The sequence below is a fragment of the Lupinus angustifolius genome, chromosome LG08 (genome assembly GCF_001865875.1).
Source record: "Lupinus angustifolius cultivar Tanjil chromosome LG08, LupAngTanjil_v1.0, whole genome shotgun sequence".
Taxonomy (NCBI): domain Eukaryota; kingdom Viridiplantae; phylum Streptophyta; class Magnoliopsida; order Fabales; family Fabaceae; genus Lupinus; species Lupinus angustifolius.
This window is the reverse complement of record NC_032016.1, coordinates 5,000,531-5,026,963: the sequence shown is the minus strand read 5'-3', so window position 1 is coordinate 5,026,963 and position 26,433 is coordinate 5,000,531. Positions and strand designations below refer to the sequence as shown.

The window sequence follows — 26,433 nt, the reverse complement described above, 5'->3', positions numbered from 1 at the left end:
TTATTTAATTATAGTCATGATATCTTGTCAATGAATGATATATTGCTAAATGGTGAATTATGATATTGATGGAAATAAGTGTTGTTTACATTACATATGTTGATTTGACAATTGTTTATGAGAACAATTGATGAGTTTGGTTATATTACTCATGTAAATTGGATAATTGTTTACGAGAACAACTGATGAGTTATAATATAATATGTTATATATATGTGAACTGTTTTTCATATCTGAGTGTAATATTCCGAGTAAGTCCACGTCGTCAATGAATTTATGTTCATTAGATGTCTTACTCTCTCTATTTCTCTTCTTTTCTATTGCTTGCTTTTCGGACGTGTACTCGTCAGGTAGACAGATGTGCTCTGATTTAGAGCTACCCATCCGTGACGTTCCAGAAGGGGGCATGCGGAATTGAGGAGAGGCAGCACCCTAGCTTTGGAGTTAGCCACTAGGAGTTGCTTATTATTTTGGGACTTTTGAAAACAAGGACGGCTTCAGCTTGTACATGTCTTTGTTTAATGTCTTTTGGCGATGATCAATATTTCCGCCCTTTCTTTTGGATTTTGTATATGTTAGTGGCGATGTAGTTTCCGCCTTTGTTGACTTAGTTTGTATGAACTAAATATGACTTAACCGTTTATATGCATTGTGTTATTTAGGAAATTTTGAATCAGGTTAAGTTATCATTCGATAACGATAAGTTGATTTTCTGCATTTGAGTTACTTAAAGTGATGTCTTGGAAAAGGAAGGTTTTAAAAGGAAACAATTTTATATCATCAATTCAAAAAAAAAAATTTACCCATTTTTCCGCAATGTTTTTGAGAAGTATTTTTCGGGGCGTTACAAGATTAATGCGGTGGATGGGAACCTAAAGAAGATGAATGAGGAGTTATTCGGGCCATGGATGTTAGTTACGCGCAATAATTTCAAGCGTAAAAATAAAGGTGGAATTAATGAAAGGGGAGGCACCCCAAAAGGTGGGAGGAATATTTGGGCCAGCCAAAAGGGAGAGAAGGGTTCAAAATTTTCTCGTTATCAATGCAAAATGATTGGAGTGCAAGTTTCCAAGTCGTTGGGTGATAATAAATATACGGAGGTTTCAAAAAATTGCCACGTTGGATGTGACTCGAAAATTGAAGGTGAGCCTTCGGGTTTCGCCTTTACAAATGTCTCTGGGCTGGATCATTTGGACCCACTTTCAAAGGTGGTGAGGAATGGGTCTCCCTGCCCAGATCAGGAAAGAAATGGTTTTGATAAACTAGCTCAGGCTAACCGACTGCAACCCACTGAAGGATCTCCCCCTATGGATGTTGATAACATGGTTATTGAAACCCCATTTGAATTGCAGGGATTCTAGGAGCGTGATACCCAATTTGCTATGGATGAGAAAAAAGTTGTTGATATGCAAAAGGATGACATGGGGACTCCAAACCCCAAACAAAATGTTTTGTGTTTATGAAGATCATGAGTTGGAACTGCATGGGTACAAATGCTAGAGGTTTCAGCAGATTGATTAAAGATATCAAGGGTTTATATTCTATTTCGTTCCTCATCCTGTTGGAAACACAAATTAGTGGGGAGAAAGCAGAGAAAGTGATTTGTAAGCTTGGCTTTGATGGTGTAGCAAAAGTCGATGCTCGTGGTAGATCTGGTGGGATCTGGTGCTTGTGGGATTCCAATTCTTGGGATGTTCATGTGCTAGAAATTACAAATCAAGCTTTAACTCTGGAGGTTAAAGGGGATGATGGTACAACTTGGATTCTCTCGGCTGTGTATGGTAGTCCGCATTACTCTCTCAGGGGCAGTTTATGGACTACTATTCGTGATTTGGCTGCTGATATGAATAAGCCCTGGTGTATTATTGGGGATTTTAATGTTGTGGCTTCGGAGGCGGAGTGTATGGGTAGTAGTAGTCTTCTTCTTCCGAGAGGCGCTACTGAGTTTGCTGCTCTGATTTGTGATTGTGATTTGATCGACTTGGGGTATATTGGTCTGTGGTTTACATGGCAACATGGTTGGCTGAAGGACAGATTGGATAGAGCTTTGTCAAACTTGGATTGGAGGCTGAATTTCCCCTTGCTACGATTACTCATCTTAATCCGTTGAAATCAGACCACTCGCCTCTCTTGTTGAACCTTTTAGGGTCGTCTGGTCCTAATCTTAGGAGGAGACCTTTCAGGATGCTTGCTGCCTGGTTGTCTCACCCCACTTTTGAATCCCAACTTCAAAGTCATTGGGATGGTCATCTGCCTTGGAATGCATCTATATCTAATCTCCAAGAAGGGTTGAAAATTTGGAATAAGGATGTCTTCGAGAATATTCTTTAAAGGAAGAAAGGCTTAATTCGACAGCTTAATGGAATTACAAAAGCTTTGGGGAGAGGCCCTAGTCCTTATTTAGAGAATCTTCAACGATAACTCTAGGTGGAATATGAGGGTGTTCTCCATGAGGAAGAGCTTCTTTGGTTCCAAAAGTCGAGATCAAAGTGGCTTATCTATGGGGATAGGAACACTCGGTTCTTCCATGCTTCTACGGTTATTCGTCGCAGGAGGCAGAATATCTCCATATTGCAAGATGAGGAGGGTAACTGGATCCATGAGAGGGAGGAGCTAGAGATCATGGCTACAACTTTCTTTAAGAAGTTGTATACGGAGGACGGGGCTTCTACTCCTTAATGTCTGTCCAATAGGTTCCCCCTGATGTTGGATGGCCAATGTAGTATGCTTGGTTCGGAGGTCACTATGGAGGAGATTAGAAGGGCCGTGTTTAGCATTGGTAGTTATAAAGCTCCAGGCAAAGATGGCTTTCATGCTCTTTTCTATCAACACAACTGGAAGATTGTGGGAACAAATTTGTGTGAGCTGGTCAACAAGGTGTTTCGCAATCCAAAGCTGGTTGGAAATTTAAATGATACTCTTATCACTCTTATTCCGAAAGTCGAGCATGCTAGCAGTTTGAATGAATTTAGACCAATTAGCCTCTGCAATGTGTCTTATAAGGTGGTGACAAATGTCCTTGAAACAAGATTGAGAGGGGTGATGCATCACTTGGTTGGGCCGTACCAGAGTAATTTTGTGCCGGGAAGACAAAGTAGTGATAATATAATCATTACGCAAGAAGCTTTTCACTCAATGAAAACCAAATCGGGTCGGACTGGATGGATGGCTATTAAAATTGATTTGGAAAAAGCCTATGATAGACTTCATTGGAGTTTTGTGGAGGAGAGCTTAGTTGATGCTGGTTTTCCACCCCCTATGGTGAAAGTTATCATGAGTTATATCTCAAGCTGTTCTATGCGATTACTATGGAATGGTGAAGTTATGGATTCTTTTAAACCGGAAAGAGGAATAAGGCAAGGTACCCCATCTCCCCTTATATTTTTGTTCTTTGTATAGAACGGCTGTCCCATCTGATTCTAGAGGCGGTTGAAGTTGGGATGTGGAAGCATATTAAGCTTTGTCGTAATGGCCCCAAGCTCTCTCATATTTCTTTTGCGGATGATCAGATTCTCTTGGCCGAGGCTAGTATGGATCAAGTGGATGTTATTGCTACTTGTCTTAATCTGTTTTGTGCGAGTTCCGACCAAAAAGTTAATAAAGACAAATCCAGAATTTTTCCTCAAAGAATGTGCATGAAAATGTTCATAATCAGATCAGTGAGGGTTTCAGGTATAACATGGCTAGTGACCTTGGGCGATATCTCGGTGTTCCCATCCATCACTCCAGGTCTAAACAGGGGCTCTATAATTATGTGTTGGAGAATGCTAGACGGAGGCTGAGTAACTGGAAATATAATCATCTTTCTTTTGTAGGGAAAGTCACATTGACCAAGCTTGTCCTCCAAGCGCTTCCTTCTTATGTGATGCAAACTACTCCAATTACGGTCTCAATTAGTGATGTTTTGGATAAAATGTGCAGATCCTTCATTTGGGGAGGAGTCTCAGACCCGTAAAACTCATTGGGTAGGCTAGGAGTTGTTGTGTAAGCCGAAGAAAGCCGGTGGTCTGGGTCTGCGTCAAGCCAAACTTGTTAATAAGAGTTTTATGATGAAATCGGCTTAGAAGGTAATCAATAACAAGGAGGATCTCTGGCTGCAGGTGGTGAGATCGAAGTATAAGTGTGGGGATGATTTAATCCCGGTTGTTAATGGGAAGGTTAGGGAATCCTCCTTTTGGAAAGACATTAAAACAAGTTGGTCTCTTATAAAGAATAATATTCATTGGAGAATTGGAAATGGTAAAACTATTGATTTCTGAAAAGATAGTTGGGTGCCCAATGAGGGACCTATGGATTTCTTACCTTGGGAAAATGCTAATCCGGCTAGGGTGCAGGGGAAGTTGGGTGAGTTTGTGGATTTTTCTGGAAACTGGAATGTGAGCCTCCTAACTCAATTTGTTCATCTTGAGATTCTGGATAAATTTTTGGCTTTGCACCCTCCTTCTACTAATTCGGTGGATGATGGAGTGGCTTGGTTGAGATCCTCGGATGGCCTTTTCTCCATCAAGTCTGCCTATAGGTCCATTTCGGGTCAGGAGCGGTTGTCTGGCCCAGACTGGGCTGCTGTAATTTGGTCCTGAAAGGGCCCTTATAGGATTTATTTCTTTTTGTGGCGCCTTCTCTAATAAGGATGAAGTAGAATTCTAGGAATTGTAAATGATTCGAAGAATTAGAGAGCAAAATTCAGGGGATTCATATGAAAATGGAAGATCCCGAGTGTATATTATTCAATAGAAGAAGATACAAGAGAGAGTAATTGGTTTTTCTGAAAAATTGATTAACCACAAAACAATTAAAACTTGTTATTTATAGCTAACAGTTTTAACTGTTATAACTGCCACTTGCTAAAAAAGGAAAGTTTTGTTAATATGCTTCCTATTACATGAAAGGCACTTCCCCTACATATATTTCTATATACATGACCTCGTGGATGGAAGGAAGGAAACTTTTTCGGAAAATCAAAAAAGAATTCACAAGTAGCATCCTCTATCAATTGATGTTTCCATTTCACCAACACTTTGGTCACAACCTGACCCCTTTACTTCACAGTCATCCAATCCAAAATAATCTCTAGTTCCTTGTGTGTAGGACTACTAGAGACAGATATTGGAAGAGCAATATAGGTAACAACAGAGCCAACATGCCTTTTAAGCTGGGAAACATGGAATACAGGCTGAATCTTCGAGTTAGGGGGAAGAGTCAATGCATAAGCTACTCTGCCCACCTTACTAGCAACACGATAAGGGCCAAAATATTTAGGAGCCAACTTTGCATTCACTCTAGTTTCCACTAAACTTTGCCTATACGGATGCAGCTTCACATAAACTAAACCATCCACTACAAATTCTCTGTTAGATCTATGTTTATCAACAATTTGTTTGATTCGATCTTGTGCCCTTCTCAAATGGAACTTCAACATTCTCAACATTTCCTCCCTTTTACTTAAGCTTTTGTCCACCAATTCAATGGTAGATCCACCAGGTAAATAAGGAAGACAGGTTGGTGGGGGTTGGCCATACACTATTGCATAAGGGGTAGCTTGAATTGAAGTGTGAAATGTGGTATTGTGCCACCATTCAGCCAAGGACAACCAATACATCCAATATTGAGGATTATTATAACACATACACCTCAGATACGTTTCTAAGTATCTATTACCACCGCAGATTGGCCATCAGTCTGAGGATGATAAGAAGAAGATAGTTGTAGTTGTACCCCTTGTAATGCAAACAAATCCTGCCAAAACTTGCCGATGAAGACATGATCCCTATCACTTGTAATCGAGTCAGGATAACCATGCAACTTGAAGACATTATCCAAGAATAATTGAGCCACATTAGCAGTAGTATAAGGATGAGATAAGGCCATGAAATGTGCAACATTACTTAACCTATCAACCACCACAAATATGACTTGTTTTCCTGCAGACATGAGCAATCCTTCTATGAAATCCATCGTGATGTGTTGCCACATATGACCTGGAATAGGAAGTGGTTGAAGCAACCCTGGTGATGCCGTTGTGTCATACTTACATTGATGGCATGTAGGGCATCGAATTATGAAAGCCTTGGCATCTCTATTCAAACCTTTCCAAAATACCACAACTTTGACCCTCTGAGTAGTAGCGTACCTACCAGAATGGCCACCTACAGTAGTGGTATGCAACCATTTTAAGATATATTCCCTGAATTGAGCATCATTGCCAATAACCAACTTGCCATTCCTTCGTAATTCACCATGCAGCCGAGTGTAGTGCCTATGAGAAGAAGAATCATTCAGGAGTTGCTCATTTAATTTTACCAAAACAGTATCATTATCCCAAGATTGTTTAATCCTATCCACCAAAACAGAGTCCACTTTGTGTACGAAAAGTGCATTGCAAGTCTCCACCCTTGAGAGTGCATCAACTGCTATGTTATCTTTACCCTGCTTGTACTCAATTGTGAAGTCAAATTCCATAAGCTTGACTAACCACTTTTATTGAAAAGCAGTGGTTAACCTCTGATCAAGCATATATTTCAGATTGCTATGATCAGTATTGATCACAAAATGCCTGTTAAGCAAATAATGCCTCCATTTCTGTACAACAAAGACTTCTGCCATTAGTTCCTTCTCATAAGTAGATAAAGATTGATGTTGGAGACTCAATGCTCTACTGATATAAGCTATAGGGTGATGATGCTGCATCAACACAACACCTAACCTTGTCCCTGAAGCATCTACCTCAACCAAGAACACCTAAGAGAAATCAGGCATAACAAGGACATGTGTTGTCACAAGGAGTTGTTTGAGATGAAGGAAAGCAAATTTGGCCTCAGATGTTCAACAAAAATTGTCCTTCTTGAGCATTTCGGTTAGAGGTTTAGCTACCCCACCATAGCCCTTCACAAACCTTTTGTAGTAACCTGCTAAACCCAAGAAACCCCTCAATTGCTTTAATGATTGAGGTAGAGGCCATTCCTTGACATCAGCTAACGTTGCAGGATCTGTAGCCACTCCTTCCTCTAAAATAAAGTGGCTTAGATATTCCACCCTGGAGACCCAAAAAAACATTTGGACTTCTTAGTAAACAAACAATTTTCTCTCATTAGTAACAATACTCTTGTGAGATGCACTAGGTGCTCCTTCAAAGACTTGTTATAGATGAGGATATCCTAAAAAAAACTAGCAAGAACTTCCTAAGGAATTGACTGAAAATAGCATTCATGAGCCCCTGGAATGTTGCTGGAGCATTTGTCAAACCAAAGGGCATGACCAAGTATTCATAATGGTTTGCATGTGTTCTGAAGGCAGTTTTCTGAATATCAGAGGGATTCATTCGAACTTGATGATAACCAACTCTGAGGTCTAGCTTAGAAAAAACTGTTGAGCCATGTAGTTCATCCATAAGATCCTCAACCAATGGTATAGGAAACTTGTCTTTAACAATTGCTTTATTCAATTCCTTATAATCCACACAAAGTCTCCAAGATCCATCCTTCTTGCTCACCAAAACCACATGACTAACATATGGACTTGAACTATTCTGAATTATCCTAGACTGCAACATCTCTTGCACCAAGTTATCAATAATGTCTTTTTGATGCTTAGCATACCTATAAGGTCTCTTATTCAGTGGGGTTGTGCCCTGTAAAAGAAGAATTTGATGATTGTGGCCATCCCTCATGGGAGGTAGTTGTGAAGGTTCCTCAAAAACTTCAACAAAGTTGTCTAATAGCTGAGAAATTTGGGATGACAAAACAATTTCCTCTACATGAGTAGTGAGTGATTGCAACAACCCTCCATCCCGAGGACATAGCTGTAACATAGACAATTGTACCTCTTCTATCAAGACCTTATGCAATTGTTGCTTCCTTATAGTTTTAACACAATTATTGGAAGAACCCTTGAGCACATGTCTCCTGCCCTGGACCACAAAATCCATAGTCAATTTGTCAAAGTTCCAAGTGATGTCTCCAAGCGTGACCAACCATTCTATACCCAACACAACATCACAACAATCCAAAGGAATCAACATCATATCTAAAATGAATTTAGTATGCTGAATTGTCCAAGAAAAATCCTTAACCACTGCTGAAATTTGCAGTTTATTGCCATCAGCCACAGTTACCACTAGAGGCTCTAGTTGATCAATTTTACATCCCAAGGCTCTAGCTTTTTCAATGTCTAGAAAATTGTGAGTACTTCCACTATCAATAAGAATATGCAGTGGTTTCTTATTGTAGTGCCATGTTACTCGCATTATTCTAAAGCTAGCCATGCCAGTAAGAACGTTCATAGAGATATGTGGCTCACCAAAACTCCTGACCTCATCCATTGACTCCCCTTTTTCAAGCTCCCTTGCACTAATGTCTTCAATCTCCATCACGTGAAACTGCAATTTCTTATGTGATAAGTTATGCTCTGGTGTATAAGGAGTATCACAGAAATAGCATAATCCTTTTGCCCTTCTTTCATTCATATAAGCAAGAGTTAAACTTATGTTAATTCTGGGTTTTTGTCTCAGCAATTCCATTGAAGGCTCAACTGGTATTGTAGGTTTGACCTGAACACTTTGTTTGGTGAAACTAGGAGCCTTACTGCTCTTGAATGGAAACTGGAACGAAGAGTTAGAATTTTGGGAAGCTTCATACAATTTTGCTAATAAAAATGCGTTCATTACTGACTGAGGTTGAAACATGTGCACCATCATTTGAACCTCCTGTTTCAATCCCCCTAAGAAACAACTGAGTGTGTACTCTTCCGATAGCTCCAACCTAGTTATAACTGCATCAAACTCTTCATGAAATTTAGCCACATATCCTTTTTGTCTCAAATTCATAAGCTCAACCATAGGGTCATCACATACCTCCCCAAACTTGTCAATCAACAACTTCACATACGCACCCCACATTGGCCAAGAACTTGACCATAGAGACTTAACAAAAGCATGGTGCCATTGCAAAGCTCTTCCTTCAAAGTGCACTACTGCTAATTTGACTTTAACTTCCTCAGGGGTGTTATCAATCAAAAAATACGTTTCGCACTGATAAACCCATTGTTTGACATTATCCCCATTAAAACGAGGGAAATCAATTCTTAATAAATGTGCGCCACAAGAATAATGGGAGTTAGGTTGTTTCTCACCTGAAGTGCCAATTCTGGATCAAGCCGAATCCTCTGACCCATCCAATGTATTTTTCATTAGTTCTTCCATCGTGACCTTCAATGACTCATTCAAAGATTTCTGAATAAAACTTGCTAATTCCATCATCTTTGATTCAATCTTTGCCGACATTCTTGTTTCCAACCGTTCCTCCACCTCCCTCAATGACGCTTGACTTCTTGTTGATTCTGCCATTACTGCGTGTAGCTAAGGAAAGACCCAATCTAATACCAATTGATAAGGATGAAGTAGAATTCTAGGAATTGTAAATGATTCGAAGAATTAAACAGCAAAATTTAGGGGATTCCTATGAAAATGGAAGATCCCGAGTGTATATTATTCAATAGAAGTAGAAGATACAAGAGAAAGTAATTGGTTTTTCTAAAAAATTGATTAACCACAAAATAGTTAAAACTTACTATTTATAGCTAACAATTTTAACTGTTATAAGTGCCACTTGCTAAAAAAGGAAAGTTTTGTTAATATGCTCCCTATTACATGAAAGACACTTCCCCTACATATATTTCCTATCATTCTCACTAATGGCCTGGCCACAAATGCAGATGTGACGAGTTTGAATCAGTGTGACATTCAATTCGGGATTGTCCTTTTGTCAAGGAGATTTGGGTGAAGCTCTTAAACATCAGCATTTCAGACCATTTCTTCACGGTGGACTTTGCTAGATGGTGTGTTGATAATTTACAGTGCGATTCTGTCAGGATTGTAGGTTTAGATTGGAACCTGCTTCTTTGGGATGGCTTTAGACACGATTTGGAAGCATAGGAACCGGCTAATTTTTTAGCAGAATGTTACCTCTGCCATAGCTGTTTGTTCGGAAATTATGCTTAGAAGTAGAAGCTGGGTGGATGCTTCGAAGCTGGAGTGTTCTGTGGTAGCAAAAACCTCTAACCCGAATTCCCCTATCATTCGCTGGTTTCCACGGGATGTAGGGTGGGTATAGATGAACTCGGATGGTGCTTTTTCTGCTTCACGGTGTAAAGCTGGTTGCGGTGGTGTCATTCGAGATGAGTGTAGTAACTTTGTGTTTGCTTATTCAAAATATTTGGGACACTGTTCGGCCCTTCACGCTGAGTTGTGAGGTATTTTGGTGGGTCTGCGTATTCTGGTGCAGAGAGGTTTCCAGCATATCAGCATTGAATCGGACTCAGCTGTTTGTATTAATCTTCTTGGACAGGGATGTTTTTCTCCTCATCCTTGTGCTCAGTTGGTTTCTCAGATTCTGTTGGAAGTGGATAAGGTCCAGAGAGTGATTTGGGGTCACATGTTCAGAGAGGCTAATAGTGTGGCTGATAGGCTGGCCAAGCATGAACTTGATTTAGATACTCAGTTTAGAATTTTTGATTTAATACCTGCTTTGTGTTCTGTTAATTTGCTGTTGGACAAAGCCTCCACTGTTTATTGCAGAGGCATTTAGTCTGTTTTCTTTTCCCTGTGGCCTTTGAGCCACTGTTTTCCATAAAAAAAATGTTTTCATTATGGTCTCTAAATTTTCTACCTAAACAAAAAAAGAACAGTAGCAAAACATTAAGACAGAGAACTTGAGAAATCTCTGGCAGCACTGAGAGAATGCATTTTGTGCCAGAGGTTAGTTCATGTATTCATAAACTATAGAATATAGATAAAATATAATCACTGTGATCTATTTTCAAGACTTCAATGTAAGCATTTTAAGGTTTAAGTTAGGAGCAAATAATATTTGGAAATGAATTTTATAATAGAGCATATATTACATTAAGCATTTAAGTTCAAAAACAGAGTTCTTTCTAGTTTCACTATCTATTCATCTTAATACAGAAAGAAGGTAACCTTGAAAAAGATGAATGAAGTTTCTGATAAAATAAGTATCATTGTTGTTGATCTGGAACACATTTTTTTAACTGATCATTTAAAGTATCACAGGTATAAAGTATAAATGATTGGCTTTAAGAATCACATTACCAATCTTGTATATTTGACATGTTTATAGATAAATGACAAAGAAATTGTTTGCTGTATAGTTGAAAACTTAAATTAACATATATGTTGGTAATTCCAAAAGCAATTAACAGACATTTTTATTGAGCTTAAATGCCTAAACTATAATTGCAAATGTCGTGAAATTTTAGCATTCTGTACTTTCTATATACATAGCGAAATAAACAAAATATAATACTAAAGAGAACCGCCAAACCGCAAGATATATGACTTATGTGCAAGACAAATAACATGAAACCCCAAAATAACAAAGCATTTGTCTCACTTTTTGGACAAGTGATTTATTCCATCCTTGGAAATTAACCTTAGTTTTCTAAATGTCTAAATTCTGAGCTAATAATGTATCCATCCTATGACTTTATGAGTTATGAATTAATTCCATAAGGATGAGATAAACGTTAGATGATACTTCTTATCATTTATTTATTATTAATTTTTGTATAAAACTTACGTAAATTATGATGACAAAATGAGAAATTGTCTGAAATGAAACCAAAATGGAAGAACCAAGCACGTTCTTGCTTCTACCACATTCAAAGTTTAACTGAAAAGAACTAGTGACAGACACTAGTAATGAGGTGGACCAACCAACAAACACAGTTACACCCCTCCCTCAACTATTATCTCAATATTATCACCTCACGATAATATTTTACTTATTTCTATAATTTTGTGGTTGCTTAGGTTTATCAGATTAGTTAATCAGTTATTTAATAAATACATTCAACGCTTGACTTAAAATGAGCTATGAATTTCATGAGAATATTATTATATAATATGGGAGACACGAAATAGAATATAAAAATAAAGTGTTAATTCCTGAAAGACTGAAATCAATATCCTTAATAGTGAATGTCTTATGTTGTCTCTATAAATCAATATATTATTCATTATTTATTTATATTATTTTAAAAAGTCAATAATAATTAAAATGATTGATGGATAACATACTAATAACATATAAATCTCTTATACTTCCTATACATATATTTTTCTCTCTATCATTAATCACCTTTAATCAAGGTACTCTATGGTGTTCAATTATTGAAACTGCTCACCTCGTTTTCTTTTCCTAAAATTTCTAGGTTGTTTGAAAATCAATGCCTGGCTCTTGACACGATTACCTAATTGTGTTTTTATACGGTCTTATTTTGGAGAAAATTTTAATTAAATTGTATATTTAAATTTAAAAAAATACTATATCATTATGATGGTATACTTTTTAATATTGATAATGATAATTTATTATCGGTCTTCTTAAAAATAAAAAATGGAAATCATCAAAAAAATTAATATAGACCGGGAATAAAAAATAACAAATGTTGTAAAATTATAAAGTGCATTGTAAAAATTTATAAAATTTGTTGGATGTTATATAGTAAAGGAGAAAATAAATGTATACAGATATATTGTAAGAAATTTTTTATATCATCATCTACAATAATTTATTATCTAATAAAATACAAGAGAAAAATCTATATTATAAAATAATTTGTAGAAAAAAATATATGATATTGTAAGAAATTTTTTACACCATTATTATATCATCTACCACAATTTATTATCTAATATAATACAAGATGAAAAATATACGCACTAATAGTATATAAATTTTATGCACCAATAATGTATGAATTTTATGCATTGTCATCATATCTTCTATATTTAATTATATCAACTCTTGAAAATATTAATATAAATAAATTTTAAATAATATATTAAATGTGCAATTGATAATATATAAATATTACAATCAAAATATAAATTAAGGATGAATAATGTAATTATATATTTTTGGATAATGCATATACCTTATATGAGAATAAAGTATCTCCTGATATAAGGAGATAAATTATCTCATACAAAGATGAGTTAAACATGTCACTCATCTGTCCTTAAATATTGACCGAGTCAATTTTTGAACACGAATCTGTCCCTAATTAGGATGAGACGCATGAGAGATGAGTCCAAAATGAGATTGGTCAAGATCGAGACATGTCCGAATTGAAAAAGGACAAAATGACAAATACATATTTTTTTTCTCAAATCTTAAAGTACGTACAATTAAAATTATCACAATATGTATATAAACTTAACTAAAACATGCATCTCACATACATCAAAATAATCTACAAACCGTAAATTACATCATTCAAACTAAAAACTATCACAATCACGTGACTGACAATTATAGAAAACATTGAAAATTCTAGAATATTTTAATCTGTCAAGTGTCAACATAAGTTGAAGTGTTCTTATAAATGATAAAAAACACACGAGAACTGAAATAACAACGACATGTCAATATTAAAAAATTCACACAAAAATGAATACAATAACAACGCAATCAATTTGATATGATTTGTTTTTCATAATGCAATATATGATTTATTATTTTTGAATCCCTAAAGTGATTCATGTAGCTTAATCAAATTGATATGATTTGATTCAAATTACATATTCTCGAATCTTTAATTTATCTGATACTCAAACCTTAATAAAAACAAATTTTTAACTCATTCATTTTTTTTGAATAATTTTGAAGAACGTTTTTTTGGGCCGAACAAAATTGAGTGTTCATAGTAAGCAATAAACATCATATGATAAGTGATGTGGATATGTTGCGTGAGTTTGTATGTATTTGAGTTATGTGGACTGATAGATACTTATTCAACTATTCACGATATATAATTATAAAGGACAGGTCGGGTGACCTGTACATAAACTTGAACCCGTCCTATTTTGATGACGAGTCTGTCCCTTTTAATTGAGTTTGTCCTTTTTTATTTATTTGGACGGGTCAGACCCGTCCCTAAGTCATCGGTTTGGAACGGGTCTACGGGTTAGGTCGAGTTTTACTCACTTTTGCATACAACCACTAGAATTATGACATATATCCCATTATTCATTTTCTACAAAAAAAAATATTTTTAAAACTAAATAAAATAATACACATATCAAACTTACACTGAGAAAATAAATTATTTTATGGCAGGAGAAAATCATATTTCATTCATATTCATTCAAAAGAAGATTACAAGATACACGAATCATGGAAAACGCTTGACCACATTAATGATAGATTCATGATGACACATAAATAAGTCTTCACTTATTTGGTGTCTTGAGGTTGACGCGTTCAATCTACAAATTCATTACCTCTTTGCTTCACTTTTTTGGTTTTCCACTTCACCACTTTGTTTCAAAACCCTTTATTTCTGTTTATCCAACACAGTGGTACGAGGTAGATTGATCATTACATTTCAACCCATCCTCTCTCTCTCTCTCTCTCTCTCTCTCTCTCTATATATATATATATATTTGATTACAATGTTTTGTTGATCCTGCTAGACGTAACAGACCTACCATATCCATGTTCTTATTGTCAAAATGGTCATTTATAAGGGAGAGATAGCTTCAAATAATGCAAGTGAGGTTTTAAAATCATCCTCGTTGGATTTGAGCACAGATTCCATTAATGGGTCTCCACCACTTTTAACAGTTTACACTTATGTATTTGTGGTGCCAGAGCAAGAAAAGAAGGGTCTTCAGCATTTGATATATAACTTAGAAATCATAAATAAATAAAGTCAACTCCTTTTGTTTTTTATAAGATAAAGTCAAATCCTTTCAATCTGTGAAATAAATGTTTCTATTTTGTTTTATTGAGTAGGAGAAATGGAGCAGCTGAGATTGAAGCAAAGGATATTGGAAGGGAAACGTAGAGAAGCATTGAATAAGATATTTGTCATCAAAGGTAATAAGTATATGAGCTTAAAGTAAAACGATGAAGATCACATGTCCCAAGTTGGTGTTTCCAACCCTGTCCCGTTCAATGCTATGGTGCTACGTAATGTTCTATTTTGTTTCAGCAAGGGGAATGAAATGACACATAAGAATGAATATTTTTTAATGGCATATGTGACACTATACTATTGGGCAAGACATGGTTGAAGATAACAACTTGGGACCGGTGATCTTCATCCGAAGTAAAAAGGTGTAGTTTTTTTATCTGTTTTTTGTACACTAAGTTTGTACATTTTGATATGCAGGAAGCATTACAGTATTTTGTAGAATTAGACCATTTGTGTTGGCAGAGAAGAGAAGAGTTTCTGAACCTGTTTCAGTTGGATCAGAGAGGGTCCTGGTTAAGTATGGAGGAACAAGGAAAGATTTTGAGTTTGATAAGGTTTTCACTGAAGCAGCAAGCCAAGGCTAGTATAAAATCTTAATTATGGGTTTTCAACTTTGATAATCAATTATAATTCGAAGTTTTAGTAAAGGGAGGGGTTTGAATTTGTGCAGAAAGTATTTTTGTTGAGGTTGAGCCAATTCTGAGATCTGCAATGGATGGGCACAATGTGTGTGTTTTTGCTTATGGTCAAACTGGCACAGGCAAGACATTCACAATGGTTAGTCAAAATTGTTTGTTGCTATTTGTGTTAAAGATTTCTTTATTTTTTTGGTAAAATATTTCTGGAATTCTAGCCAATATCAGGAGAAAATTTGATTTAGGTGAGTGTGTGTGAATACTGAAAAAACATGTGTTTCAAGGTAGAGCAGAACATTATGTAAATGTGAACTGGTGGCCTAAATGTAGTCCAAATATGTTCACAATTAACAAAGTTGTTTATGTTGGGATTCCAAGTGTCTGTAAATATGTGGGAAAACAAAGTCTCGTATCGGTGAATAATGGATACGTAGACGTAGTGTCAAGATGTGGAGTCAAATCCATTGCGTACAGTTCATGTGCTAAATGCTCACATTAAAGGATTTGGCCTGTAATATTTCATTTTAGGATGGCACAAAAGAGCATCCCGGAATTATTCCCCGCGCACTTGAACATCTTTTTCATGAAGCCTGTACGGGTAATTCATCATATACATTTTCAATGAGCATGTTGGAAGTTTACATGGGCAATCTCAGGGATCTTTTAGCACCAAGACCAAATAGTAGATCATATGAACCTATGACAAAGTGGTATAACCTTTTCTTCTTCTTTTGCATTAAGTTCCACAGAATAATCTGATTGAAACTCTGGCTCATTCAGCACTCACCCCTTTTACTTATGCAGCAATCTCAACATACAAACAGATCCAAAGGGGTTGATTGAAATTGAGGGACTCACAGAAGTGCAAGTATCAGATTATGCTATAGCTAAATGGTGGTACAACAAGGGTAGACGGTTCCGATCAACATCATGGACTAATGTCAATGAAGCATCAAGCAGGTCACACTGGTGGGTTATATAGGTCTTCTTAGATACTCCAAACTATTTCCATGAGTTTCTCAGCTTGATAGTTACATTATCTGTTTAGCTTCATATATATCTAGCTTGACGAGGATAAACATTTTTCGTCACGGGGATGCATCAGAAGCGAAAAGCCAATTAAGTAGATTGTGGATGGTTGATCTTGGAGGCAGTGAACGGTTGATTAAGACTGGAGCCAAAGGACTAACACTTGATGAAGGCCGAGCCATTAATCTTTCTCTTTCAGCATTAGCTGATGTTATTGCAGCTTTGAAAAGAAGGAGGTGTCATGTACCTTACAGGCAAGTACTTTGGATTTAGCATGTTTAATTATCTCCTAAGTGCTATATGTGATCTGTGCCTAAAATAGCTAATAACTGCAGAGATGAGTTCTTTTCCCTGCTACCTAATTTTCTTTGCCATTCCAATTATCGTTTCTTTCTTGACAATGGAAGTATCAAATAGGTAATGTTTTTAATTCTACTTTGTTTGCAGAAATAACAAGCTGACTCAAATATTGAAAGATTCTCTTGGTATGATGCTAGTACTTTTTTTTCCTAAATTCGCCACACTATCAACATAAGTGCGGAAAATAGTGAGAAGTCTTCAAAAACTTACACACTCATAGAAATTAAGATACTTTTCATGTTTTAATGCTGGCTTTCCTGAATAATTAAAACTAGAGTAGTAACAGTTTGGAAGAAGTAAAAGAAGGAATAAATATAGTGATAATTTGATTCCGCATCGTCGCCGTAGTAAGTAGTAAAGTCGAGGAAATAGAATTTACATTACTTCGTTAAGGTGTCAACGCCTGTATGTTCTGAGGATTTGCAAATTTGATCTAGATAGTTCATGATTTGGTACACATTTTCCTAATCTTTATGATAAAATCAAATACTTCAGGTGATGGATCAAAGGTCTTGATGCTGGTGCATATAAGGCCTTCTGAGGAAGATGTCTGTGAGACAATTACTTCTTTGAACTTTGCAAAGAGGACAAGAGCAGTAGTATCAAATAAAGAAGTAACAATGGTAAACTCACTTGTCCTAAAACAGGTCCAGAGTAGAAAATATTCAAAGATTACTAACTGCATTCATGTAATGATAGGAATTGAAGAAGCAAAGGGATAAAAATATTACAGAACTTGAGGAAGAGGTTAAGGAAACTGAAAAACAACTTCAGAATATAAGGGATGAAATAAAGAATGCTGAGTTCAACTTAAACAAGAGTAAAAAGCTATTCTCAACCACACACAGTTTTACAGAGAATGATGAAGTTGAGACATGTATTAATCCGAAAGATGATGTCAAAAAGATCACTGAAACTGCTGAAGAATGTAAGAAGTATATGAAAAGCAATCTATCTAATTCAGGGCCTCGATTCATGAATCCAACGGTTGCTAGTCGCGAAAGGCAAAATGCTGTAGAACGCGATAGTATAGGCCTGAGATCAAAAAATTTAAGATCAATTGTTACCAGAAGTTCAGTCCAGTTTCCATGTTCCCAATCATTAAGTTATTCAGATATCCGAGTTAAAGCGTTATTGCAAAGTTCAAAAGGAAAATCTAGACACATTGCAGCTGAAACAAATGCTGTTCTCACAGAAAGGACTAATGCATTGGAGTCAAAAACCTTAAATCCTAAAAGCATGATTGTTACATCTTCTGATACAAGTTTGAGAATTAGATTGTGTCATCATAGAAGAAGAATGTCTGATCTGATCTAATGGTGAAAAGACAAGTTGGTTATAAATCATTTAATGTTATGAAGTTGCATGTTTAGCTACTTTCTGTTTTAAACTGTATCAAGTGATATGTTAATAGATGTGTTTTCTTGGGATGTAAGTTATTGGGATATGTTAATTGTTTAACATGATTTTTCTTTGTTTTTGAGGTTGTTGGGATCCTATTAGATATTGTTAATGTTATTGTATACAATAATTTTGTGGCAAGTAACTTGTACTGAAGTTTGTCATGACGCTAGTATTACTTATTAGTCAATCTACAGAATTGGATGCCTTAGTATAACATTTGATTAATATAGACAAGCATTAGCACCCAAAAAAACATGGTTTGATGATTTGTGTTCATGAAAATCAAAATACCACAAAAGAAAGAAGGTAGATTTCCGGTCTCAAAATCACATCCCCAACTTTGTTTCATCCAATAAAATTTTGATTCCTATTAAAAAAATTGAATAGTGGAAAATATTAAAGTAATATGTTATTTTTTTAGTGAGTGTCAAAATTTTATTGAATGAGACAAAATTGAAGACATAATCTCTGTTCTTTTTTTGGTATTACTAAGCTGTCCAAGCATATTCCTTACATTTTGAATAATGAATTAATCTCTCTTTCGAACGAAGTGTGTGAATGTTTTTCTCAACAAGTGTCACTCTCAGGAGTCAAATCTTTTATATTTTGATCTTTTTTGAATCCAAAATAACCTTAGGAGGGACAATAAAGGTCACCCAAAAACAAAGATCCTCTTTCCCATAATTTTCCTCTACCTGTGCCCCTATGTTACCAAGCATATTCCTTAAGGCCTTGTTGATATTGGTATAGGAGGGACAATAAGGTATGACAAGGATATTCTATCCCAAAATTTTCCAGTCCTTATTTTACTATCTCATCAAACTTTATAAAATAATATTAAAATATTAATTTTTATTTTTTATTTTAATTGAACGAGACTTTCTAATGACCTCCGGACACAAAGTGTAACATAAATGGGGTTGTCATCCCCATCCATAAACGTAAATAGAGTGAGTGATGGTGATTGGTAAAGGAGTTGTCTTCACTTTCTCAAAGAACGTCAAAAAAGCAACGGTGGAGGGATAAAACCAAGTCCTAGTTAATAGCCAAGTGTTATTCACAAACCCAACCGTGTTTCCTTCTCCATTTGTCACGTGTCAACTCACCGATTCCCACGTGTCCCCTCACTGCATGCCTCCATGCACGTATAATAATAATCCTTCTTCTCCCACAATCTCTCACTTCACACCACACACACAAATTCAACCATTTTCACTCTTGTTTCGTGTCTAAGAAGAAACCATCATGAGTCAGGAACAGCCACAGAGGCCTGAAGAGAAAGAAGCAATAAAGTATGGAGATGTGTTTGAAGTGAAGGGAGATTTAGCAAGCAATGTGGTGGCACCTAAAGATGCTGCCATGATGCAGAAGGCGGAAAATGATATGATTGGAAAGACTAAGAAGGGTGGCGCCGCCGCAGCTATGCAGTCCGCCGCCATGAAAAATGTGAAAAGTGGTGTTGTGGGACATAATGATATGAGTGAAATCGCCGGTGATGGAGGAGTAAACTTAAGTGAGAGCAATGATGGTACGGGGAACCGTGTCATATCAGAGAGTGTTGCAGGACAGGTTCCTGTTTTTCATTTCTCAACCTTTGTTATTGTGTAGTTTAAGGTCCTCAAAATATGTTGGTTATGTCAAGTAAATATTTATTTTTCTATGATAAGAGCTTATTCTTCTTGTTTCTTATTTGACTAATTGGTTTCGTAGGTTGTTCACAAAGTAGACGAAAAGGAAAAGGAAAGGAAAATTTGTAAATTAGCCGAGGTATTAAATCTTTGTAATCAACTTATGATGTATTAGTATGATCATATTTTTTTGTCAAAGCATGGTGTTTTTTTTTTGTCTTGAACTAATATTTGGCACCGACAAAAATACTAATATTTGGAGAAATTTTCTTTATTCTGACTGTAGGGTAAAAAACATGATTTTTCATTCTCATGTTTTACTTTTACACCCAATGTAGGTACTGCATACTTATTGGTCTGTTCCTCATTTAGTCCATCATGTTTTAACTAAACGATCCTAAGTGATCAGGAAGCCTTTAACCATCATAGAGCCTGATTTTCTTAGGGGAGGGGGAGGGGAATAGTGCCTTCTTGAACAAAAACCTTAAGAATAGTTTCACGAATAACAAAAATATGCACCACCTTTACTTAACTATATATTAATTATGAACAGGTTGTGGAGCAATTTAGCCAAAAGGTTCCAGTGAGTATTATGGCACCATCTTCCATTGTTCAAGAGGTGGACATTGGAGATGGTGGTAACCTTGGAATCACGATAGGTGAAGCTCTGGAAGCCACTGCTTTAACGGCCGGAAAGAAGCCAGTTGAATGGAGTGATGCAGCTGCTATTCAAGCAGCTGAAGTCAGAGCCACCGGAAGGACCAACATTGTTCCCGGAGGTGTTGCGGCGGCGGCACAATCAGCCGCTACCCTCAATGCTCGACTAACAAAAGATGAGGAGAAGACCAAACTCCGAGATATTCTGGCGGTATGTAAATTAACTCATCACACTCCTTCTTACGTCCTATGCATTACGTACACAGATTAATAGCAACTTAACTTTTTTGTTTTTTAGCTTTTCAATCGAAGACTTTATCTTTTTGGACTTTTTACCATTACCTTGAGGGGAATGGTTAAAGAAATTGTAAAAATATAGTTTATCTTGAACTTTGCTAAAAAAAATTTGGTACTATCAATGCCCTCACCAACGGTCGGTTACTCTTATAAGTAAATTTAAAGAGACTAAAGAATTTCTCATATTATTATGTTATGGTATTTTGTAGGATGCAACTTCGAAGCTACCTTCAGATAGAGCAGTGACAAGGAGAGATGCTGAAGGTGTGGTGAGTGCAGAGCTAAGAAATGATCGTTACCTTACTACTCACCCTGCTGGCGTCGCTGCATCTGTGGCTGCTGCCGCCAGGCTTAACCAAAACAATCATAACTAATTAAATGCTTACACAACAATATGTATATTATTGCTTTTACTTTTTTTTCTCTCCTTCTAGTGCTTCAATTTGCTCTATTTCTCCATGTTAAGTGCTCGCAGTTTGTATCAATACACTCCCTTTGAGTTTGCAACCTTAATTTGGGCCACTTTTTTTCATTCGAAGTTTCAATTTGTTTAGTGATTAACAAAATACACCAACATATCTGTACGTATTTAAAGAAAACCCTTATCACCAATATCTTGTATCAATTTACACGGTCCTCACATACATCTTCACTCCCACACTTATCACACTTTCCTCCTTTTCCCTTACCCCATTCAATTTAAATCACAGACATCAATGTTAACAAGGTACAAATATTGTGACATTGATTCTTCAGTGGGTTCATGTACGTAGGATGTCCACCAAATCTTATGCATGTGAATGTATTTAAGAACAAGTGAATTTTCCAAGTTCTGCTTATGAAGAGATTATCAATGCTGTACTTGAGACTTGCACGTTTGTAATTCAAGTGCATGACAAGTAGTCTAAATTTATACTTCAATCAAGTGCAGAATTATTAGTTTAAATTTATATGCAATATATTCACGAACATGTTAGTTATACAATTTCCAATATTTCTTCGCTCTTTAGGCTCTATTAATCATTTTGCAATATAGTTTAGCGATTACAATCTTTGGTGTGCAATAAACATCATAATTTAAAAATGATTATTTTGATAGTGTAACAATTCCAACAAACCGAAGGAACTAGCATTGAAGAATTAAGAGGCACCCTACAGTAATGTACTCAATAACACTATAATATCGTTAATGCAATTGGGGGCTGGGGTGGGATCAACATGTGTTCTAATTCAAGAATTCTATTTTGGAAGAATGTAATGCCTACTTGTATCCCAGTTCTAAAATCAATCTGATATTTATACACATCTTTGACCATTTAAAGTATAACAAAGGTCTGTATCCCAAAAATGAAGCCTGGGCTCAACATCAGACTCATACTTCACACTATGTGATCGTGTACAACAAAATTGGCAAGGGGAATGTAGATACCTCTTACTAGAACATAGGTTTCTTATTCCTCCCCTTTTGCTGTTCCTGCCTTCAGTATATCTGGTTGTACATATCAGATATAATTCTCTCAGCTGCTTAACTTTTAATTGTTCTCCAAGTTTGGCCCCAAGTAAGTTGTGAATTGAGCCGGAACAGCACATGGGCTTAAAAATGGACTACATGGAAAATCCTGACTTGACTTAAAAACTCAGGTAGGACAAATATGGGGCAGAATGGTTGACCACTATTCACGACAGAGCAACAGCAAGAGAAGACTGGAACCTCCTACAGCTGTTTCTAGTGTAGTCTTCAGGGAAAAATTACACTCAACAAGAATATAAAAGAGGGGGAGGGGTACACTTACAAATTTTGAAGTAAAAGACTTCATGCTTGGGCTTATCTGGAAGTATTTTTTTCACCCATTAAGCTGAGCTTTTCCAGAGACAATTCCTTGGTGACTAATCGAAGCAGTACTTGCACTAGCTCCCGTATTCTTAATTCTCTGTCCATCAATGGGAGAAAAAAACTTAGAACAGGAAGGGAAGAAAGAAATTGAAGATCTAAAGAAAGAAATTTGTTGGTTTTCTCTCATTGTGCTGTCTTTTGATATTTGTTTAATTTTTGACTTCAAAATCTAGCAACCTTTATTCTACACTAAGTAGCCTAACATCTTTGAACAAGCTCTATGCTGGGTTGCGGGAGTTTTGGGGTTCCTCAACTACCTCAGAAGATTTGCTTATGTTTGGTGTCTATATCATAGGAGCACACTACTATAGTTTTAACTTTTGAAACGCCTCTTTCAGTGGTTGTGACATCTGTCTCTTATTGGACAGACTTGTCTTCCTGGACTCCTTATGTGGGTTATAAAGCTAACGACATTCTTCAGGGGTTTTATTAACCTGTTTCTCTATGGGTTTGGCTTGCAATTTTTTTGGCGGATATTAACCTTTTTCAGGCAATTTTGCGGTTTCACCTGTTTTTGGCGGATAATATTATTCACCTGCTTTTCTTGCAATTTTATTCACCTGTTTGTTGGTTTTATTAAAAAAATTCTATGAGTTTACGGTTCAAATACTAAAAACAATATTTCCGCTTGTGAGATATCATACTGACTATCATCTTAATATCTCTCTCTCAAGTTTCAAGTAGAACCTTATGATTTTATAAAAAATAAGAGAGAATAATGAAAGTATCAAAGTTTAATAAAATAGAGCATAAATAAACGAATTTTTTTGGGATCTCATTTTTCAATATCCACCAAACCCAATGATATGCACTTGCAAAAGATTCTATTGGTGTGCATGCCAAATATAAAGCAAGGTATGCCCAGATTTATATTTACCTTGATGTAATAAGCTCACAAAAGGAAGGTAATAGCACAAACAGATGGGGACGGTTGTCATGCTTCTCCTTCTCCTCTGCTAAGCCACTTCTCAAACATGGGTGCAAGGGGAGAATGGATGCTGCGTCTGGATGAATTACAAGACGTGACAGTTCTTTAAGGACATAAATAATTTCTTCAAGTCTTGCTTTTGGTAATGGATAGTCACCTTAAGGAAGAAACAAATAGTTGATCAGGCAAATATTGGGAGCTGAAATAATGATTCTTTTTCATCAAAGAAGAAGCTCACCTAAGCCATTTTCATCTATCAGAAACCTGCTCAAGATGTATTCACATCTGGTCATAAGCACTGTAATTGAGATTTTGCTGACTTCAGATCTTGTCACATTCCAACTGACTTCATTGGAGTAACTAAGAACATTATGTAACATTAGTCAACAAAATCATTTTCTTATGTATAGTAAAAAGCAAAGAGAGAAAGAAACAAGAACTTCAGTAAAAGCTGGTTAAAATCAATGTAGGGGTACATAAAGAAAAGTTGAACTTATCAGATCTCATCAATAGAAATTTTGAGAACAGAATGATGCCTGTATTCAGGTCTCTACCAGTGTTATGCCAAATTACAAATACGAAAATTAAATTATACCTAAATAACATGCTTAAACAATAAAATTGTAATTAGAGCAGTTTTCTTCTGATGAAATTACACAAGCGATGCATTGATTTGAAAAACAAATCCTACATTGATGGAGATGAAAGCATAAAAGCATAAAAGCATCCATGACAATAATGCCATCATATACATGAAAATTAAACTAACTGCATCCCCAAAGTTGGATGCCCAAGCAAAAGACACTTAATGCTCATATATTAGAAATTCAAAGTTATTAATAAGAATTGCATAAGCATTCAAAGAACAGCACCTGCTCAAAGAGAATAACTTCTGCAAACAAGTCAAGGAAAATCTTGTGCATTGTGGAGGCATAAGTTGTACAGTCTCAACTGGTAATGAGCAAGTGCGGGATGCACATCGGTCCAATGTGGAGACCAGTCGCTGCAGAATCTGAGAACATGTACAATATTAGAAAGGTAAAGTATAATGTCGCACAAAATCCTCAAGCTAATGGCAGCCTTATTGGACCATATAATCTGAAGTGCATCTGTGCAAGAAAACCTCAAAATAGTCCATTCAGGCAATTTTTGCAGTTAAACAAGCAAACAACTTCGGTGGCAAGAAATATATCATCAATAGTCAATCGGATTATTATTGGCATTGGGCCGTCCTTTTTTATTTAATTTGATTCCTGAATCTCACTAGTCAATGAACTATGATCTACAAATTCCAATTATTGGTCTACAAATGTTAACGTATAGTCACTCCATGTCCCACAATTATAATTTTCATTATATTGCTTTCTTAGGTGCTCATGGTAAATGGGGAATACGAGAATATGAAAGCATACTACACATCCCCAAACATAGACATGGTAACTCAGGATTTAGTTTTCTTCAAGCAGCTTCATAAAGCCGTGATAAAGCTCCAGTCCAAACCAAGAAATAAACCTTCTAATGCCTACGTCAGCAAAACCCTTATTTCTTTTTTAACCCTACCTGATACGAACTGTGGTAGAATCACACAACAAAATTTAATATTTTAATGATTGAGGTTCGAGAGCTCAAGGCCATAAAATCCCATACCAAATTCCAATACTTCTGATGTGGGACTCAATTCACATACCTTGCAATTTGATCCTAATTCCTAACCACTGTGCTCTGAAGCTCCAGCGACCTGTAGTAACGTGGGCTGACTCTTCTAGCCCTTTGACTAGTAAGGGGAAAACACTACAATGTCAGTGTCACCACCCACACCATACTGGAAGGCTTTGATACCAATTGATATGGACCTTGGGAGAACGACAACACAAAAACTAGCTTTTGTGGTTGGAGAGCACACAGACATATAAACCCCATACTGGAATCTCATACCTTTTAACTGGATCCTAACACTACCAGAATACATTGGATGCACATGCTCATAATAACTTCTTGGAGCACCAACTAGTATAAACATTATTATAATTGGTGAAAAACTTACATCCATGGAGGTGTCAATTGGCAACTTGAGTATTGTGTCCCCCAGAATATTTAAGATGGACATCTCAAGAGACTCATCAGCCTCTAACACCACTGCTGAGAGAGAATTTGTAGGAAGGGCTCGCCCACAGTATCCAACAAGAAATATTTCATAAACATCTGCAATTTCTTTCCATATACGAGTTCTGACAGGTTTACTAATGCTCAAATATAGACCCCCACAGGTTAATTTGCTGACATAGTCAACAAGAACGTGGTTGAATGCTTCAACAGCTAACCTCCAAAGTGCACCATCTGGATTGTCTCTTCTTGTTGTCATACACCTGAAAAGTAACATAATAGTATAACAGCACAGTACTCATAAATATATGGATAAGAAGGAAGATATTACACAGCATTCCTTTTGAGATAATAAAACAAGAAAACACTGTCCAAAAAATGCTCTATATTTTCTTTCCCAAACTAGAGAAGTGTAAAGATGGTGTAAATTTTATGGTTAACAAATATCAATGCACATTACACACATCAACAAGGTGATATCTCAAATCCATTAGTCCCATATTATATGGCATAAAAAGAAGAGCTGATCAAGCAGTAAAACATTCACAATTGACAATTTCAAGTGTAAAGGTTTGGTTTTAGGAGGAGCTACTTCAGAGGTTAGTAAGTTGAAATCATAGCCATAAGCTATTTCTCTTTTATCTCTCTCACTGTTGAATTTTTCCATCTCTGAAGCCATTCCAATTATAATTACATGTTAACATATAATAATTGCATACGGAA

The 26,433-nt window shown here is 36.1% G+C and overlaps 6 protein-coding genes across 13 annotated transcripts in view; 3 read left to right on the top strand and 3 right to left on the bottom strand.

The window, feature by feature from the left end:
* On the top strand, nucleotides 1,469-2,679 carry LOC109353844. The gene is made up of 3 exons (XM_019596207.1): nucleotides 1,469-1,994; nucleotides 2,147-2,310; nucleotides 2,428-2,679. Exons 1-3 carry the CDS (start codon nucleotides 1,469-1,471, stop codon nucleotides 2,677-2,679), a joined length of 942 nt encoding a protein of 313 aa, XP_019451752.1.
* LOC109353843 lies at nucleotides 5,039-5,599 on the bottom strand. Its single transcript, XM_019596206.1, has one exon. It carries the CDS (start codon nucleotides 5,597-5,599, stop codon nucleotides 5,039-5,041), a length of 561 nt encoding a protein of 186 aa, XP_019451751.1.
* On the bottom strand, nucleotides 6,478-9,168 carry LOC109353842. Its single transcript, XM_019596205.1, has 4 exons — nucleotides 9,127-9,168; nucleotides 7,176-9,025; nucleotides 6,871-7,033; nucleotides 6,478-6,738 (listed from the first exon to the last, which is right to left on the bottom strand). The coding sequence occupies exons 1-4, from the start codon at nucleotides 9,166-9,168 to the stop codon at nucleotides 6,478-6,480; spliced, it is 2,316 nt and encodes a 771-aa protein (XP_019451750.1).
* On the top strand, nucleotides 14,306-18,275 carry LOC109354290 (kinesin-like protein KIN-14U). Its single transcript, XM_019596687.1, has 10 exons — nucleotides 14,306-14,384; nucleotides 14,814-14,897; nucleotides 15,193-15,354; nucleotides 15,446-15,552; nucleotides 15,939-16,120; nucleotides 16,215-16,379; nucleotides 16,475-16,693; nucleotides 16,887-16,924; nucleotides 17,295-17,422; nucleotides 17,499-18,275. Exons 2-10 carry the CDS (start codon nucleotides 14,819-14,821, stop codon nucleotides 18,114-18,116), a joined length of 1,698 nt encoding a protein of 565 aa, XP_019452232.1. The 5' UTR covers nucleotides 14,306-14,384; nucleotides 14,814-14,818; the 3' UTR covers nucleotides 18,117-18,275.
* LOC109354291 (late embryogenesis abundant protein D-34-like) lies at nucleotides 19,376-21,289 on the top strand. The gene is made up of 4 exons (XM_019596688.1): nucleotides 19,376-19,772; nucleotides 19,914-19,970; nucleotides 20,385-20,699; nucleotides 20,995-21,289. The coding sequence occupies exons 1-4, from the start codon at nucleotides 19,449-19,451 to the stop codon at nucleotides 21,157-21,159; spliced, it is 861 nt and encodes a 286-aa protein (XP_019452233.1). The 5' UTR covers nucleotides 19,376-19,448; the 3' UTR covers nucleotides 21,160-21,289.
* The window catches only part of LOC109354289 (protein MON2 homolog), a 47,519-nt gene continuing 43,092 nt past the window's right edge, over nucleotides 22,007-26,433 (bottom strand). For 3 of the 8 annotated variants that reach the window (XM_019596680.1, XM_019596683.1, XM_019596686.1), the window contains 5 exons: nucleotides 25,652-25,973; nucleotides 24,480-24,619; nucleotides 23,846-23,967; nucleotides 23,557-23,764; nucleotides 22,007-22,716 (listed from right to left, as the gene is read on the bottom strand). In XM_019596680.1, the coding sequence (XP_019452225.1) occupies nucleotides 22,611-22,716; nucleotides 23,557-23,764; nucleotides 23,846-23,967; nucleotides 24,480-24,619; nucleotides 25,652-25,973 (898 nt within the window). In that variant the 3' untranslated portion in view covers nucleotides 22,007-22,610. Of the gene's footprint in view, nucleotides 22,717-23,556; nucleotides 23,765-23,845; nucleotides 23,968-24,479; nucleotides 24,620-25,651; nucleotides 25,974-26,433 lie in introns of those variants that run through there. The other 5 variants (XR_002108536.1, XM_019596681.1, XM_019596682.1 and 2 more) reach the window with 5 other exon arrangements.

Bases quoted from the DNA above. Each gene is read 5' to 3' on its own strand.
- LOC109353844 (XM_019596207.1), top strand. From the start codon at position 1,469: ATGAGTTGGAACTGCATGGGTACAAATGCTAGAGGTTTCAGCAGATTG. The intron at 1,995-2,146 runs GTCTGTGGTTTA...TGAACCTTTTAG, and splicing joins GATCGACTTGGGGTATATTG to GGTCGTCTGGTCCTAATCTT. The intron at 2,311-2,427 runs GTCTTCGAGAAT...CGATAACTCTAG, and splicing joins TGAAAATTTGGAATAAGGAT to GTGGAATATGAGGGTGTTCT.
- LOC109353843 (XM_019596206.1), bottom strand. From the start codon at position 5,599: ATGTATTGGTTGTCCTTGGCTGAATGGTGGCACAATACCACATTTCAC.
- LOC109353842 (XM_019596205.1), bottom strand. From the start codon at position 9,168: ATGGGTCAGAGGATTCGGCTTGATCCAGAATTGGCACTTCAG. The intron at 7,034-7,175 runs GTTCTTGCTAGT...TTGGGTCTCCAG, and splicing joins TTCAGTCAATTCCTTAGGAA to GGTGGAATATCTAAGCCACT. The intron at 6,739-6,870 runs GTAGCTAAACCT...GATTTCTCTTAG, and splicing joins TTGTGAAGGGCTATGGTGGG to GTGTTCTTGGTTGAGGTAGA.
- LOC109354290 (XM_019596687.1), top strand. From the start codon at position 14,819: ATGGAGCAGCTGAGATTGAAGCAAAGGATATTGGAAGGGAAACGTAGA. The intron at 15,355-15,445 runs GCTAGTATAAAA...GAATTTGTGCAG, and splicing joins CACTGAAGCAGCAAGCCAAG to AAAGTATTTTTGTTGAGGTT. The intron at 16,925-17,294 runs GTATGATGCTAG...CAAATACTTCAG, and splicing joins AATATTGAAAGATTCTCTTG to GTGATGGATCAAAGGTCTTG.
- LOC109354291 (XM_019596688.1), top strand. From the start codon at position 19,449: ATGAGTCAGGAACAGCCACAGAGGCCTGAAGAGAAAGAAGCAATAAAG. The intron at 19,773-19,913 runs GTTCCTGTTTTT...TTGGTTTCGTAG, and splicing joins CAGAGAGTGTTGCAGGACAG to GTTGTTCACAAAGTAGACGA. The intron at 19,971-20,384 runs GTATTAAATCTT...AATTATGAACAG, and splicing joins AAATTTGTAAATTAGCCGAG to GTTGTGGAGCAATTTAGCCA.